Below are 16,062 nucleotides of genomic sequence, written 5' to 3' on the forward strand. Positions count from 1 at the left end.
GCACAGGGCGGGGGGGTCTGGGCAGAGGTAGGGTGCGGGAGTGGGTTGGGGATCTGAGCAGGAGGAAGATGCAGCAACGGGCTGGGAGTGGTGGTCTGGGTGAATGGAGGATGCTTATCCGACACAGGGACATACATGGTTCCGTGTCCGCCGCCGCTCCCAGGTATTGCGCCCTAGCTCTAAGAACCTATGGGAGTAAATGACCGGGCCCCCAAAGGAGTGTAACTGCAGGGTATGTTTTGTGGTTGGGACTTGCTAAGGACATGTTTCTCTTGTGATTGAGCCAGTCAGTCATTGTCAGTGGGCTCAAGATGTCCATGACTCAGAAAAGTTCATGTTTCTCCTTTGCAGTAAGCTCAAACCCAGCCATCCCTGCAGGTATCTTTTAGAGGGTCTCATGCAACGGTCCCTCATTTTTTTTTTTCATCTGAATGCGGAATAAATTTCCTTATGACACCAATGTGCACCACCAGTAGAAACACATGCTGCTGTCTGTGGGTGGCTGCGAACGCTCTTGTTAATCAGCTGGGTGGCATTTGCATCTCTCCTGAGTGACCATCCAAATGCACATCTTACAGGGAACACCGGTCTCAAGGGGCGCTTCATAACTATCTCCAGGACTAGGTTATTGTCTTAGTAAAACTGAGAACCGGGACCTACTCCTGGGATGTATCGCTAGCCTGTTCTATTGGGACAAGCCTTTGTGTATTAATTGTGTGATTCATGTTGCCACTCTCTTCAGTCTGCATTTGAAGGTAGGGGTGTGCTAGGCTGATCTTGGAGAAATCCTCTATCCCAGGTAATAGGCAAGCATAACCTCTCTCCGGTATAAAGCACACTGATACGCACACAGCACTGGCTTTATAGGATCCTTGAAGTGACCTCAGACACGTTGAGGAACATTCTTTTTCATTAGGAGTGCAGCATTCACTCCGCTTAGCGTTGGATAGATTTCTAGAGCCCAGTAAGTGCTGTGTCTACCCCGGGCTGTATTGCAAATGGGAGTGGATGCGCTTGAAAAAATTGAGGCATGGCCCCCGCTGACGAAGATTTTGCTTTCATTGGTGTTCCCTTGAAATCATAAATACCGAGGCTGTAAGGGGGCTCCATTCACTGCAGTTAACCTTGGGCACAATTTCATCGTCCTGTAACTGCTGCAACACTTCCTGTACTTTTTGGATGTTCGCTGCCCCTGTGCTGTGTGAAACCACCCACCTTTTCTCATCGGAGATGAGACTTTCCAGACTTGCAACATAGATGGCCCAGCCTTCTAGTTTAGTGAATGATCAAACAAGTAAATATCCCCTCTGGACATCTTGAAACTATTTTTTGAATCTATATGAGCAGGTTGCTACCAGTCCCTGTATTGCAGTATTCCAGGATTAAAGACCCATCTTTATCAACAGCTGTTGTGATTTTACTCACTAGAAAAAATAGTGTGTCCTCCTCTCCTGTTAGCTAATGAACCTGAGGAACAATCCTAGGGGAGGCAAGGCGATGTGTAGTTTTCATGCGTGAGCAAGTCTCAAGGTAAAGGCTATTGGAGAGACAAGGGTTACAACTATTGCCTTATTTTCACTAGAATTTTACCTCAGACAGAAGAGCTAGCTTATATGAGGTAAGAACAGCGTCTCTCCTAGCGAAGACTAGGATTTCCTACAGTGGCGTGGGGGTGTTGTGCCTTGGTGCAAAGGTAAAATTTGCACCCCCGAATCATCTTACCTCCCCAGGGTTCAGAACTAGCTGGCAGATTGCTTGAGCAGGCGGCTCTTTGCTCATGATACCCTCTACATGTACACGGTATCATGAGCTTTCGTGAGCACAAACGCCAGTCATCTGAAGAAGTGGGCTGTGCCCGCGACAGCTCATGATCCCATCTACATGTTTTGTTAGTCTATGAAGTGCTACCTGACCGTTTGTTGTTTTTTAAATTGATCCTGTTCAGACTAACTCGGTTACCCTCTGAAGCTTCTTAAATACAGATTGAACCTCTCTAGTCCAGCACCTTCAGGACCTGGCTGGTGCCAAACCAGAAATTTTGCTGAACCAAAGGAGGTCAGTCTTGTCTAGCAGCATCACCAACACTTCCATTGCTTACTGGGCTCTTAGAAGACATTCCGGTGTAAATCAGAGCTAAGTCACAGCACAGAACACAAAGCTAAGACTGGTGGCGGTAAACAAATTTTATGGGACTGCGGGAAACTTGGCCACACCCATGACAAATGGACGTCCGGCTAATGAAAGTCTTGCCAGAGGAGAGATTGCTGGACTAGAGAGGTTCAATCTGTACTTAGCTAGCCTCACTATTGCCATTTTTACTGTACTTATGTGCAAAGATTTGATTTAATGTCACATGCTCCGTGTAAGTCCAAATGCTCCAGTTGCACACGCAATGGGGCTCTTGGGTTTATAACACTCCTTCCCTAAAATTCACCCCTTGGTTGTTTTTAAAAGGCTGCCGCCGAGACGTTCCTGCTTTCCAAGGTGAACTGGAGCACTCCTCCTCTGCTGTGTCTGCAGCCAGGAATGTTACATGCCCTTGTCCTTGTCCGGCCTTTTGAAAAGTTACAGGTGAGAAGAGGGATAGAAGCAATGCTGACTGCACACACTGATTATAAACTTGCTGTTCTTTCCATTTTAAGCCAGCTGCTGTCGTGGGATCAATCTTTTCCTCCTCTGGGGAAAACATGCGATAGGACTATCGGACTGCAAACAAGTGGAAGATAAAGGGGGAAAGCTGGTGGCTTGTGGGGTGCGTTTGGAATCTAAGAACTTTGATTTTTTTTTTTTATCATTCCACCACTTCAAGGAGTAATTTAAAAATAAAATGGCATTTAACCTCTGATTAAGCAGTTGTTCTGGAGATAAAGGGTCCCTTAGGCTTTTAGGGCAAGCGTTCCTGACATGTTGATACACTTCTGATAGTGGCAGAAGGAGGTGGACACAACAGAGGACCCTTTGGGTATATAGGCAGGGATCCTGGGACTCCAACCTCAGTCCGGTGTCCAGGAGTGAACTAGAGGCCTGGTGAAAAATTGCTGCAGAAGAAAGACATCATGAAGTGGCTGATCCTCGCCTTGGTGTGTCTCCACCTCTCAGAGGGGATGGTGAGGTGAGTATGGAATAACAGCATGGCAGCTGCTGCTAATTAGGATGATGTGAAGGAAAGAATAGGAGCATCGTGGGGAGAGAATCAAGGAGGCAATTGGGACTCCTTGGCTCTGCCACTGACAGCATCTATCTTCTTGGACATATCACTTAATCTCTTGGTGCATTAGTTTACCTCGCTGTAAAATGGGAACAGTGCTACTGACCTGACTACACTTGCAGATCGGTAGTGCTTGGGCAAGCACTAGGTCTTAGGAAGTGTCAGGTTTCTTTTCTGTGGCATAGCATTTTCCCTGAGTCCAAGGAAATAACAGTCCAGCGTTGGCCGCATCATTGACCATTGGCACGATTATCCCAGCGTCCACCTCCCATTCTTAGTTTCCCAGGGTGCGACTTCTGTGCTTCAAGGAGTCAAGAGAGCCAAGAGTATGGAAACTTGGATCAAATTAATCCCTGGTGTAATCGCCACAAACCCAGTCCCTCTGCAGCCCCTCTAATGAGGCTTTCAGTGGCTGGACAGCTTACCAGCCCGGTAACCCTACCCAAGCCTTTGGCAGCTGAAGCCCATGAAAGGATGGAAGTGAAGCAGGAAGGGAGAAAAGGAAAGGAGAGGGGGAAATGAAGAGGGCAGACCTCATTGCTTTCCTTCTTTCTGTGCAGAGTCCCCCTGAAGAGATTCAAATCCATGCGGGAGGTGATGAAGGAGAAAGGTGTACTCAAGGACTATCTGAAGAACCACAAGTATGACCCAGCCAGCAAGTACTTCACCAACTTTGCTATTGCCTATGAACCCCTGGTTAACTACATGGATGTGAGTATGCGCTTGCTTGGGGAAAATGGTGAAGATGGAGCAGAGGACAAAGCTGTCAACAGTGGAGCAGGGATGGGTGGACTGAGAAATTCCAATGGAATCCAACTTGCACCAGCCCATCTGTTTGTAGAATGGTTCTTGTACTAGGCAGGAATTGGGTAGTACAGGTTGAACCTCTCTAGTCTGGCACTCTCTGGTCTGGCAACATGCGTGGTCTGGAATTAACCAGATGTCAACTTATCATGGGTATGGCCAAATTTCTTATGGTCCCATAAAGTTTGTTTCCAGCTCCTAGTCCTGGCTCTCAGTGTGCTGTGCTGTTATTTAGCTCTATTTTGCCCCTAAATGTCTTCTAACAGCCCAGTAAGCAGTGGAAGTGTTGGTGATGCTGCTAGACAATATTGACCTCCTGTGATTTGGCATCATTCTAGGTTCCAGAGGTGCCAGACTAGAGAGGTTCAACCAGTGTCACTTCAATTAGTTTGCGGGCTCTCGTGTGGCAGTCACTGTGTTTTAGAGCAGCCATGGGTATGTTGCTAAACCTCGTGTGTTCATGTATACAGAAGAACTTCAGAGTTACGACCTCTTTGGGAATGGAAGTGGTTCAGAGTTATGAACATTTCAGAATCACGAACAAAACATGAGGGCGGTTCTTTCAAAAGCTTACAGATGAACATTGACTTACTACAGTTTTGAAACTACTGGGCAGAAGACAAATGAGTGTTTTAACCATTTTGAAAGAAGCATAGAAGTGGATTCCTTACCTTAGAATCATAGACTCCCAGGGCTGGCAGAAACCTCAGGAGGTCATCAAGTCCAACCCCCTGCCCAAAGCAGGACCAATCCAACACCCATTACCAATCCTAGCAAATCCTATTATCTTGCCGAATCTGTTTTTTAAACTTTATTTTTTTAACAGTTTAACTCAGTGTTATCTGTGTGGTAATTGCTTTTTTCCCCTCTCTCGCTGCTGCCTGATTCTTCACTTCCAGCTCCAAATGAGGTGTGTGGTTGACCTATCAGGTCATATCTCTGAGAGTCTCCTGTAGTTAGTATCCACAGTTATTTGGGGATCAGCTATGCCCGTAGGTTCCTCCCTACAGGTTTTGTTATGTGAAGAGTAAAAACCTCAACAGCCCTCCCATCCTAGCTGCCCCGGCTAGAATATCTGTTTAAGAAATGGAGTCTCTCTGGGGGGAGAGGGAAGGGTTAAAATGGAAGGGGAGAGTGTTTTTTCTTTTTTGGAAACTCTGTCAGTTTTGTAAATGACTCCAACTATGGCGAACTGCCTGAGATTCCATCATTGCTCGTCACTATTCACCCACCTGCCAGCCCCACTGTTTGAGGTTATTTCTGTGGGACCAATAGTGGTGCGTTCTCAGCGGTAGCATTGGTTGGATCATCATGAGGAGAATGTGTAAGGAAAAGTGTGTCCCTTTCTCTCCAGATGTCCTACTATGGGGCGATCAGCATTGGAACCCCGCCGCAGACCTTCCTGGTTCTCTTCGACACCGGCTCCTCCAACCTGTGGGTGCCCTCCACATACTGCCAGAGCCAGTCCTGCAGTGAGTAATCCCCACACACAAGGGGCCGAGGGAAATGTCCCTGCTCTGATGGTCCCTGCTTTGACAGCGACCCATTCCGGGCACGAACCCAGCTCTAATCCTGATTGTTCGTCAGGAATAACATAGACACCCGTCAATAGGCTGTAGTGTTCAGTAGGCCTGCGGCAAACACAAAAGCAGCTAACGCTATGGAAACGCATGTTACTTACTTAGACTGGGAGCTCTGTGGGGCAGGGCCTGTTTTTTGATTCTGTGTTTGTACTGGAATGGGTTCCCTAAGAATTATAGGAATTCCTGGAAGAGTCTAGGAGCCCCAGAAAGGGACCAGGGGGCTCCTAGACTCTTACAGGAATTCCAGTGATAACTGATGTATTTCTAGATTGAAGAACCATAGAATCTTAGGGCTGGAAGAGACCTCAGGAGGTCATCGAGACCAGTCCCCTGCCCAAGGCAGAACCAACCCATCTAAACCAACTCAGCCAGGGCTTTGTCAAGCCGAGACTTGAAAACCTCTAGGGATGGAGATTCCACCCTCTCCGTAGGGAACCCATCCCAGTGCTTCACCACCCTCCTAGGGAAATAGATTTCCTAGTATATAACCTAGACCTCCCCCACGGCAACTTGAGACCATTGCTCCTTGTTCTGCCATCTGTCACCACTGAGAACAGCCTCCTCCAGCCTCTTTGGAACCTCCCTTAGGAAGTTGAAGGCTGATCTTCCTTCCACCACCTCCCTAGAGAACCCATTCCAGTGTTTCCCCACCCTTCTAATCAAGTATTCAGATGTATACACACACCTCTTTTAAAATAGGGAGTGTTTGATTATACAATCCTCACACTGACATACACAGTATTCTGTTCTTTGGTGCTCATCCGTCAGTTCATTTGTGACGTCTGAGGCCAAATGAAGTCTGTGCGCTGCTTTCTATCTTGTACCAGCTTCTTGGCTTTGTTCCCCTTTACATTTTTCTGCGGTATGTCAGTCTTCACTGTGACCATCCAGTGCATCGTTGGACTTCCTCTGTTTCTAGCGCAGTGTTTCCCAGTTGGTGCTCCGTGGAACCCTGGGGTTCCACGAAAGAAAAGTAAGGGTTCCGCAAGAACGTGGCACCCTCCTGCCCCTTCTCAAAGAGACAGAGTCTATTTTGAAGTTGTGTTTTTTTTCCCTTGACCAATTCTGGTCGGTCTTTTTTTTTTTTTTTTTTTTTTGCTTGACAAATTTTACCCTGGCAACTTGAAATTCTTTTAAGCTGAAAAGGGTTCCGTGGCCAAATAAAGTTGGGTAACACTGTTCTAGCAGCTTGTAGTCTGGTATGTGGGGCCATGTCGGGAATCCTTCCTTGGTCTGCTCTTGACACATGTCCAAACCTTCAAAGGCGTCTTTTTGGATCTTCGGTAGCAATGTTCTTTCTAACTCTAGCTATTTATCTACTATGTATTTGAGAGAGTCTGTCTGTCTGTCTGTCCGTTCAAGAACGTCTCCTAAACAGTAAGAGGTAGGACCACCAAATTTGGTAGGTAGCTTCCTCTTATAACTTTAAAGCAAGGTCAGGGGTTGTATGTATAAAACCATACAGAAGAGTCAGAATTGCCTGGCACGTGAAAGGGCTGGTGGTGTGTGTGTGTGTGTGTGTGTGTGTGTGTGTGTGTGTGTGTGTGTGTGTGTGTGTTCCTCCCATTTGGGATTGCCCTCGCCCTGAGCCTCATACCTACCACGTATCTTTTAGGGGTGGGAGGCTCAGGGCTGGGGCAGTACTGGATTCATATGGGAATACTGCTGGTTGTTCCCCTTCATCAGGGAGCCAGAAGAAAGTGCACAGTTTGCTGCATTCCTCACTCTGGCTGGGGAGCATAAGGGGCAGACAAACCTGGACCTGCTCAGCCAGGGTGGGGATATGCACCCCTCCCCTGGCTGTGCCCGCTGGTGCTGCAGCAGCCACGGAGAGGCGCTTCTCGCCTGGCCCCAAGCTGCTGGGGTGAGAGGGGGGCTGGGGTTGTCCTCTCTCCCCAGGGCAGCCTCCATCCTGAACCCCTCATCCCCCGCTCCACCCCAGAGCAAGGATTCAAATGAAGCCTGGACATTGCAAAAAATCAGTTAATTAAGGACCCGAGCAGCGCTGGGTATATCTTTCTGTGCATGCACTCTTGTGTGTGTGTGTGTGCAAGAAAATCAACTAACCTGTTACAAAGAGAAGAAATTCCTATTCAGATTGGATCAGGTCATAATGGCCACATGCAACAGCACGCTTAGGCGTGTGGGGACCCAGAGAGATGTTTCAAGCAGCATGGGCCCATGTGACCGGTCCAGATGGCTGCATGCGAGGAAGGCAAGCCAGGGAAGGATGGTCCTGTGGCTAGATTGCAGGATTGAGAGGCTGGACTGCATCCCATTGGGCAAGTCACTGCCCGGTTCTCTGCCTTCATTTTCCACCTAGAAAGGGAGGGTCTTTAGCACTGCCTCGAAGAGGGGCTGGGAGGCTTCATTTCTTAGCAATGTGTGCAAAGAGTTTGTGAACCGCAGCGCGACCACAAGGGAAAGTTTTGCCACGATCAGACCTTTCTAGAGGGGATCAGAGTCAGGGTCACTCGGGGTGGGGTTCCATCCGAGTCTGAATCTGTCGTGCACACGAGTTGAAACCTGACGCTGACCGGTTTGTACTCCCCAGCCTCCCACACGATGTTCAACCCCAGCGCTTCCTCCACTTACACTTCCAATGGACAGACCTTCTCTCTGCAGTACGGGAGCGGCAGCCTCACGGGGATCTTTGGCTACGACACTGTGACCGTAAGTAACCGCATCGGCCAAGGAGACGACACCGTTACTGGAGTGTTTGCATGAACCGGCAGGTGCCAGCATCCAAACGCCTTCAGCAGGGGATGGTAGAAAGCTTCTGATCATCCCTTTGGGCTCTTGCTCGAGGCGGTGGAGATGGCTAGTGAATCTATGGCTCCTCTGTGGGAGCTTTCTGTTCAAACAGTGCCTAGTGAAATGCCATTCTGGTCCTCCAGCCCTACTGCTGCCCCACCACAGGGCTAGAGCACACAAAATCATACTTGCCTGGGGGCTCCTGTAGGCTCTTATGTGTGAGGGAATGCGGGGAGTGTCTTTCTGCTTCTCAGTCAATGAGGTGATTTGTTTTTTTGGCTTCTCATTTTGCGTGCGGCCCTCAACTGATTTTTTTCTGAGGGTCAGCTGCCCTGGCCCCCAAAAAACTGTTCCCCACCCCTGCTTTAGTGGAATATCGACTAAGTGCAGAGCTTCAGAGGATTGTCTGTGCCTCAGGGTCTTACTAGCAGGGAGCTCAGAGTGTAACAGTGTAGTAATCTTGCAAGAGGCAGCACGGTCTAGTGGCAGGAGTCAGGAGACCTGGTTTTTACTCTCTGATTCTGAGGGGCTGGGTAAGCTTTTGGCAAATAGCTTCGTCTTTCCGAGCCTGCTTCTCTGTCTGTAACATGGTGGCACAGAAAGGGCTCAGGCGTTTCGTGGCTGGGGAGAGAAGTGCCCCCTGCACTCCCCCGCCTCTGCGTTCTCCTTCCTGGCGGCTCTAGGTTCTGGGGCCTGCTGGCCTCGTCTGGTGTTAATGGCTGTTCCCATCGATTGTGCCGCAGATCGAAGACGTTTCCATCACCAAGCAGGAGTTTGGCCTGAGCGAGACCGAGCCTGGCACCAACTTCCTCTATGCTCAGTTTGACGGGATCCTGGGGCTGGGCTTCCCTGCCATTTCTTCTGGCGGCGCCACCACCGTCATGCAAGGCCTCATGCAGGAGAACCTGATCAGCGCCCCGCTCTTCAGCTTCTACCTAAGTGGGTGAGTGGCAGGAGGCTGTTTCCCCCAGCCTGTGGGGCCGCCAGGCTCACCAGGCCCCTGCGCAAGGTGGCAGTGCAGGGGGGCAGCTCTGCAGGGTCTTGGAAGGAGCCCTGGACCCTTTAGTATTGCTGGGCCCTGGGGCAGTTGCCTCTTTTGCCCCACCCCTGGTAGCGGGCCTGCCCCTGCCTCTTTAATCCCGGGTGCTGCCTTCATATTTCCTATAATCCTTTGTGTTGGTGCCTCTGCTCTCCCACACCCTGAGGAGCTGGGACGAGGGCAGGATAATGGCTAGGAGCAGACCCCATCGCTTACTCTGGACATGCGTGCTCCTCCGCAGCCCTGTCTACTCCCCTTCTCAGCTGGGCAAACCGTCAGTAGGGCAAGCTCCTTCACCTTCTCCTCTCTGTAATGAAGGCTCTGCCGGGTCTCACCTATTCCCTTCCGCATGGGCTAAGTCTCCTGCCGTCCCTGCACTCTTCGCACCAGACACTCCGTGCCGGCTTTTCCCCAGAGGCCACGTGCCCACAGCTACCCCCACCACAGCTGTGGACGATTGACCCCTCCACTCCTGTTATAAGATGACTGGTTTCCTCCAAACGGGAAAGGAGACTTTTCTGAAAGACTCCATTGCAAACCGAATGGCTCCACCCGTCCTGGTATTTTGGCACTGCCCAGGTTTGCACCTTGCTGAATACGCAGGTGTCGCCGCACCAGTGCACCTGATCAAGAGCTCTCCCTAAGCTTGATTTTTCTCAGCATCGCCACTTGGGGTATAAATGGTTGGCGGGTAGGCATTACCCTTCCCGGGTGATACTTAGCACTTACAGTTAATTGGTGGGAGCTGGAGCAGCTCCCCAGCCGCCACAGGCTGGGGGCACTCTGCCTAGCCAGAGCAACCCATGCCCATTTAATCGGTTAACTGGTTAAACATAATGTTTAACTGGTTAACTAATTAACTGGGATTTGACATCCCTAATCGCCACCAGGGTTCTTGGTCCATCTCAGGGAAGATTTTCGTGCTACAACTCCAGCAAGGAGCCTGTCCGGTCCAAGATGTCTTTGGGCCCTGTGGAAGGCTAAAATTAACCCGTTGCTTTCCCTGCTGTGTGTTTGCTCAGGCAAGAGGGCATTCAAGATGGCGGCGAGCTTCTCTTTGGAGGGGTTAACCCCAATCTGTACACCGGTCAGATTGTCTGGACGCCTGTCACCCAGGACGCTTACTGGCAAATTGGAATTCAAGGGTAAGGTGCTTGTCTTGGGTGTTTCTCTATAGGAACATAGGGCCTGATGCGGAGCCAGTCATGACAAGCCGAGGAGTAGCCATGCTGGGTCAGACCAATGGTCCAGCCCAGTTTCTTGTCGTCCAGCCATGGCCAGGTGCTTCCAAGGGAATGAGCAGAACAGGCCGCAATTGAGTAACACTCCCGCCCCCATTGTCCACTCCCAGCATGTGACAATCAGCAACTAAGCACCCCCAGCTTTTGGGGTTCCATCCCTGATCATCTTGGCTAATAGCCTTTGCTGGACCTGTCCTCCATGCTCAGGCACAGGACACCCGAGAGTCAAGACCTGGACTCCTGGGTTCTACTCCCGACTCTCCCCTGAGTTTTCATGGGACCTTTATATTCCCCTCCCTCTCACAATTGGAAAAGCAAAAAGTTCCAGACAGGGAATCAGGAGGCGCAGGGCCTCGGGCAGAAGGGACAGGCTGGGGGCCATGCCCTGCCAGCTAGCCCTCCTGTGCTGCCTGGACTCCAGTAACGATTTAAAAGGGCCCGGAGCTCTGGCTACTGCTGCGGTTGCAGCGGCGGAAGCTCTGAGCCCTTTTAAACCACTGGAGCCTGGTTCCCTCCCTCACATCGAGCCTGGTTCCAGAGATACCATGAGAACAGAGAACATGGCTCTGGCAGGACTCTTTCCTCCCCCGTCTCTGTGTTCTTGGTTCATCGTGCAGCAGAGATGGTTCGTTGCTGCTGCAGTGTCCTGTGTTTGGTTCCCCTAGGTTCTCGGTTAATGGACAGTCCACCGGCTGGTGCAGCAGCGGCTGCCAGGGGATTGTGGACACCGGAACGTCCCTGCTCACTGCCCCACAAGCCATCTTCTCTCAGCTGATGCAGGACATAGGTGCTCAGCAGAACAGCTATGGTGAGGTGAGGAGAACAGCTGAGGGGATGGGGGGAGGAGCCTAAAGAGAAGAAACTTTCCACTAAGCAAGTTCTGGTGACATGAAGCAGTTCAGCGAGAGTGCAGGCTAGTGGTTAAAGCGGGTGACTGGGTATCCAGACTCTTGGGTTTGATTCTTGGATCTGCTACTCACTCTGCTTGGTCTTGGGTGACTCATTTAACTTTTTTTGTGCCTGTTGGCTCATCAGTAAGGTAGGCCTAATAGTCCCTGCTCATTCAGGGTGTTGTGAGAATCATAGAATCACAGCACGCTAGAACTGGAAGGGACCTGGAGAGGTCACCACGTCCAGTCCCCTGACCTCATGGCAGGACCCAGCACCATCCAGATCAGGGTGGGCAAAAAGGCCTCCGTAGTCTGAATCCGGCCCACCAAGTGGGTTGATCCAGCCTGCAGCGGCCCTGTTGCTCCCCCGCCCCCCAGGCCAATTAGGGCCTACGGGCAGGGGAGCGCACAAAACTTCCTCCCGCCATGGCAGGAGCATGCAGAGCTTTGAAGCGCCACGCCCTCCTTGCAGGGTGGGAGGAGACGTGACACGCTCCCTTGCCCCCAAGCCCTGATTGGCCTGGGGGTGGGAGGAGAGTGTGAAGTTTCCATCATCCTGCCCTGGCCCTGGCCCTGTGAGGAGCGTGCAGCACTTCAGAGTATCACATGCTCCTGGCAGGGCGGGATCAGGCTTCCCACGCTCCCCCATCCCCAAATCCTGATTGGCCTGGGGGTGGGGAACGAGCAAAGCCTCTTCCCGCCCTGCCAGGACCATGGGGTGCTTAGTGGGAAGAGGGGGCAAAGAGGCTGCCCCACCCCCAGACCAATCATGATCTGTGGGTGGGGTAGCCCAGAAGCATTTTGGCCCCGCCCCTTATGGGGCAGCCCAGGGCCACTTCAAAAATTTTTGAAGTAGCCCTGGACAAAAAATATTGCCCACCCCTGATCAAGATTATCCCTGATAGGTGTCTGTCCAACCTGCTCGTAAATATCTCCAGAGATGGAGATTCCACAACCTCCCTAGGCAATTTATTCCAGTGTTTAACCACCCTGACCATTAGGTTTTCCTAATGTCCAACCTAAACCTCCCTTGCTGCAATTCAAGCCCATGGCTTCTTGTCCTATCCTCAGAGGCCAAGGAGAATAATTTTAGTTCCTCCTCCTAGCGACACCCTTTTAGATACTTGAAAACTGCTATCATGTCCCTCTCAGTCTTTTCCTTTCGAAACAAAACAAGCCCAGTTCTTTCAGTCTTCCCTCGTAGCTCATGTTCTCTAGACCTTTCATCATTGTTGTTGCTCTTCTCCAGTCCTTCTCCACTTCCTCCAATTTTGATTGGAATAAAACATTTGACTTCTTTCCTTTCTTGTGAACTTGTGTAAAGAGCTTTCGTGGGCCGAGGGAAGGAGGCTGCCTGTGGAGGAGGGGGTAGGCGAGCCCCCTGGAAGTAGCAGTCTGCAGTGACTGTGTATAGAGTATCGATCTGCTCTTGCTTTCTCTTTCCATAGTACGAGGTGAGCTGCAGCAGCATTAGCAGCATGCCGACCATCTCCTTCACCATCGGCGGCGCGAGCTTCCCGCTGAGCCCGTCTGCCTACGTGCTCCAGGTACGGATTCGCCTAGGGGCGCACTCCCCTGCCCTTCCTCTGCTCGCCTACTGGTTTTTTGGTGGGCCTGCAGAGCTGTCGTCCATGGCTCTGCTGGGTACGTCCACGTGGTGATCCAGGGGTCACGACTGGAGTTTCCCAAGCAACGGGCTTGAACTCTGCTTTCCATCCTCTCCACAGAGCAAGAGCAGCCAGTGTACCGTGGGCATTTCACCCACTTATCTGCCCTCCCAGAACGGGCAGCCCCTCTGGATCCTGGGTGATGTCTTCCTCCGGTCCTATTACTCTGTGTACGACGTCGGAAGCAATCAGGTGGGCTTTGCCCCAGCTGTGTAATCACCACGACCATCTTCCCTCCCGCCTCCAGCCTGCTAGGCTGTGACACGCTGGCCCCGCACGCTGTTTTCCATGGATCTTGAACGTGTCTCTGTGCTGGACGTTGGCAAATTTCTGAAGCCTCTCTCCGGTGAAATCTGAGCGATGAAATTCTCAGCTTCCCTTTGAAGGTGACTGCAAATAAATAAAAGGCATAAAAAATAAAAACATGAAGCAGATGTGTTGTGGATTGGACTTTTGGTGCAAAATAAGCATGTGGCGGAGGGAAGCGTGGCATCCAGGCGTGTGTGTCATGGGCAGAAATATGCAGCTGTTCCTGCTGAGCTAATCTGAGCAGGAGCAAATTTAAAGTGGCACCAACCACAGGAATTCCATGTAAATGCCACCCACTCTTCCCACGGCCTCGTGTTGTGGGGGAGAGTGCCTCAGTCATGCCAGGTCGCCAAGATTCATTTCTACCTGGCTCACGACGCCTTCCCTTCCTTTGTCAGAGCAGGTGGCTTGATAATACGCAGCTCTTTTAGTCTGCACAGCTCGTGGCTCTCTGAGATGTGGAAACAGAGGTCTCGGGAGGGGGAGGGATAAGTAGAACGATGGTCACTTAGAAAACAACCTTTCCTCTGGTCGTTAAGAGAAGGTGGATAAGACTGTTTGGTGCTTATGGCAAAGGCCTGAGGAGGGGTGGGGGGAAGAAACACACTTCACTGGCCCCCAACTGGGAGGCAGAAAGACACACACTACATTTCCCTTCTGCACCAGAGTCTAGCGGGGCCTAGGCTAGTAGATTTTGTGGGCCCTCTCTAGGTTCTGGGGTGGGACGCAAAAAGGAGGGGTTCAGTGTGTGGGAGGAAGCTGCCAGGAAGAGTGTTTGGGGTGTGGTATCTGGTCAGATGGAAGGTGCAGGAATGGGTTGGGGGTTGGTGGATATAGGTGGGTGATAGGGTGCAGGAGCGGGCTCAGGGTGGGGGGTCTGGGTGATAGGTAGGGTGCAGGAGTGGGATGGGGGCATGGGCAGGAGGAAGGTGCAGCAACGGGCTGGGAGTGGTGGTCTGGGTGAATGGAGGATGCCTGTCCGATGCAAGGACACACATGGTTCCGTGTTCCCTGCCGCTCCCAGGCATTTTCCCCTGCTGCTCCTATTGGCTGTAATCACAGCCAATCAGAGTGGTAGGCGAGGGAGGGGAAGCTTCCAGGCAGTGCTTTGCTGCACTGCCATTTCCCCAGCTGGCAGGAGGGAGAGGAGGAGTTGCGGCACATAGAGCCGCTACCTCCCCCCACCAGGCACAGCCCATGGGTTGGAATCCATCCTGGGCTTGCATGACTCTAGCCCACAAAGCTTGAGGCTCCCTCCTCCCCCATAGCGGTATGGAACCCTGAGCTCCCAGGCCAGATCTAGGCAAGCTGGGGGTTGCATCCATCCCCTGGGACTTAGGTTCAACTCCCCTGCTCTAGGACAATCCCAGAGGATGCCTCTCTGCAGCCTCTCCTTGCAACATCTGTGAAAGCTCTTTGAGCCCTGCAGGGCGGCTTTTGATCTCAGCTCCAAAGCCTGGAATAATTCACTTCCATCATTCACCCGGGTGCTTGTCACTAAAATATTAAGTCAGGTTGGAACATGGCGGCTGCATCTTTGCTCTCTGCACAATGTTCAGAATAAGCGGAAACCCCACGGTCTGCTCTGGGTTCCGCAGAACCAGGTTTGCTAACTGTACGCAGGCAGGCAAAAACAAGCGGCGGAGGTATGGTGGTGCTCTGGCAGGGATTCTGGTGGCTTCAGCACTAGAAGACAAGGATCCTGACGGCAGCTTAGCCTTCCCATCTAGCTGTGGGGGGTTCAGCCTTCATGCACTCTCCTGCTGCAGGCAAGCAGAAGTGATATTAACAAGCACACTCCAGACCGGCTGCCGGGGAGCTGTCATTTTGACTTTCCTGAAGGGAAAACCTGAAATTTTCCCATGGAAAATGTTTGGTTTTTGCAGAGCAGTGCGTGTTTTCCTTGGGAAATAGCTCTGATGAAAAAATTCAGCCTAGCTCTAAGAACCTATGGGAATAAATGACCGGGCCCCCAAAGGAGTGTAACTGCAGGGTATGTTTTGTGGTTGGGACTTGCTAAGGACATGTTTCTCTTGTGATTGAGCCAATCAGTCATTGTCAGTGGCCTTGAGATGTCCATAACTCAGAAAAGTTCACGTTTCTCCTTCTTTGCAGTCCAAACCCAGCCACCCCCACAGATATCTTTTAGAGGGTCTCATGCAACGGTCCCTCATTTTTTTTTCATCTGAGGGCGGAATAAATTCCCTTATGACACCAATGCGTATGTGGATGTGCACCACCAGTAGAAACACATGCTGCTGTCTGTGGGCGGCTGCGAGCGCTCTTGCTAATCAGCTGAGTGGCATTTGCATCTCTCCTGAGTGACCATCCAAATGCACATCTTACGGGGAACACCGGTCTCCAGGGGCGCTTCATAACTGTCTCCAGGACTAGGTTATGGTCTTAGTAAAACTGAGAGCCGGGACCTACTCCTGGGATGTACCGCTAGCCTGTTCTATTGGGACAAGCCTTTGTGTATTAATTGTGTGATCCATGTTGCCACTCTCTTCAGTCTGCATTTGAAGGTAGGGGTGTGCTAGGCTGATCTTGGAGAAATCCTCTATCCC

At 51.2% G+C, this 16,062-nt stretch overlaps 1 protein-coding gene across 1 annotated transcript; it reads left to right on the forward strand.

Annotated features, from left to right (window-relative positions):
- Positions 1–2,450: 2,450 nt before the first annotated feature.
- Positions 2,451–13,603, forward strand: LOC102443684 (gastricsin-like). Its single transcript, XM_075909994.2, has 9 exons — positions 2,451–3,112; positions 3,769–3,919; positions 5,367–5,484; positions 8,150–8,268; positions 9,093–9,292; positions 10,411–10,533; positions 11,295–11,442; positions 12,968–13,066; positions 13,247–13,603. The coding sequence occupies exons 1-9, from the start codon at positions 3,057–3,059 to the stop codon at positions 13,400–13,402; spliced, it is 1,170 nt and encodes a 389-aa protein (XP_075766109.2). The 5' UTR covers positions 2,451–3,056; the 3' UTR covers positions 13,403–13,603.
- The last annotated feature ends 2,459 nt before the right edge of the window (positions 13,604–16,062 follow it).

Source organism: Pelodiscus sinensis, chromosome 27 (genome assembly GCF_052426305.1).
Source record: "Pelodiscus sinensis isolate ZL-2025 chromosome 27, ASM5242630v1, whole genome shotgun sequence".
Lineage (NCBI taxonomy): Eukaryota > Metazoa > Chordata > Testudines > Trionychidae > Pelodiscus > Pelodiscus sinensis.

Excerpts from the sequence above, each read along its gene's own strand:
- LOC102443684 (XM_075909994.2), top strand. The coding sequence starts at position 3,057 with ATGAAGTGGCTGATCCTCGCCTTGGTGTGTCTCCACCTCTCAGAGGGG. Across the intron at positions 3,920-5,366 it reads CCCTGGTTAACTACATGGAT|ATGTCCTACTATGGGGCGAT; the intron begins GTGAGTATGCGC and ends CTTTCTCTCCAG. Across the intron at positions 13,067-13,246 it reads CGTCTGCCTACGTGCTCCAG|AGCAAGAGCAGCCAGTGTAC; the intron begins GTACGGATTCGC and ends TCCTCTCCACAG.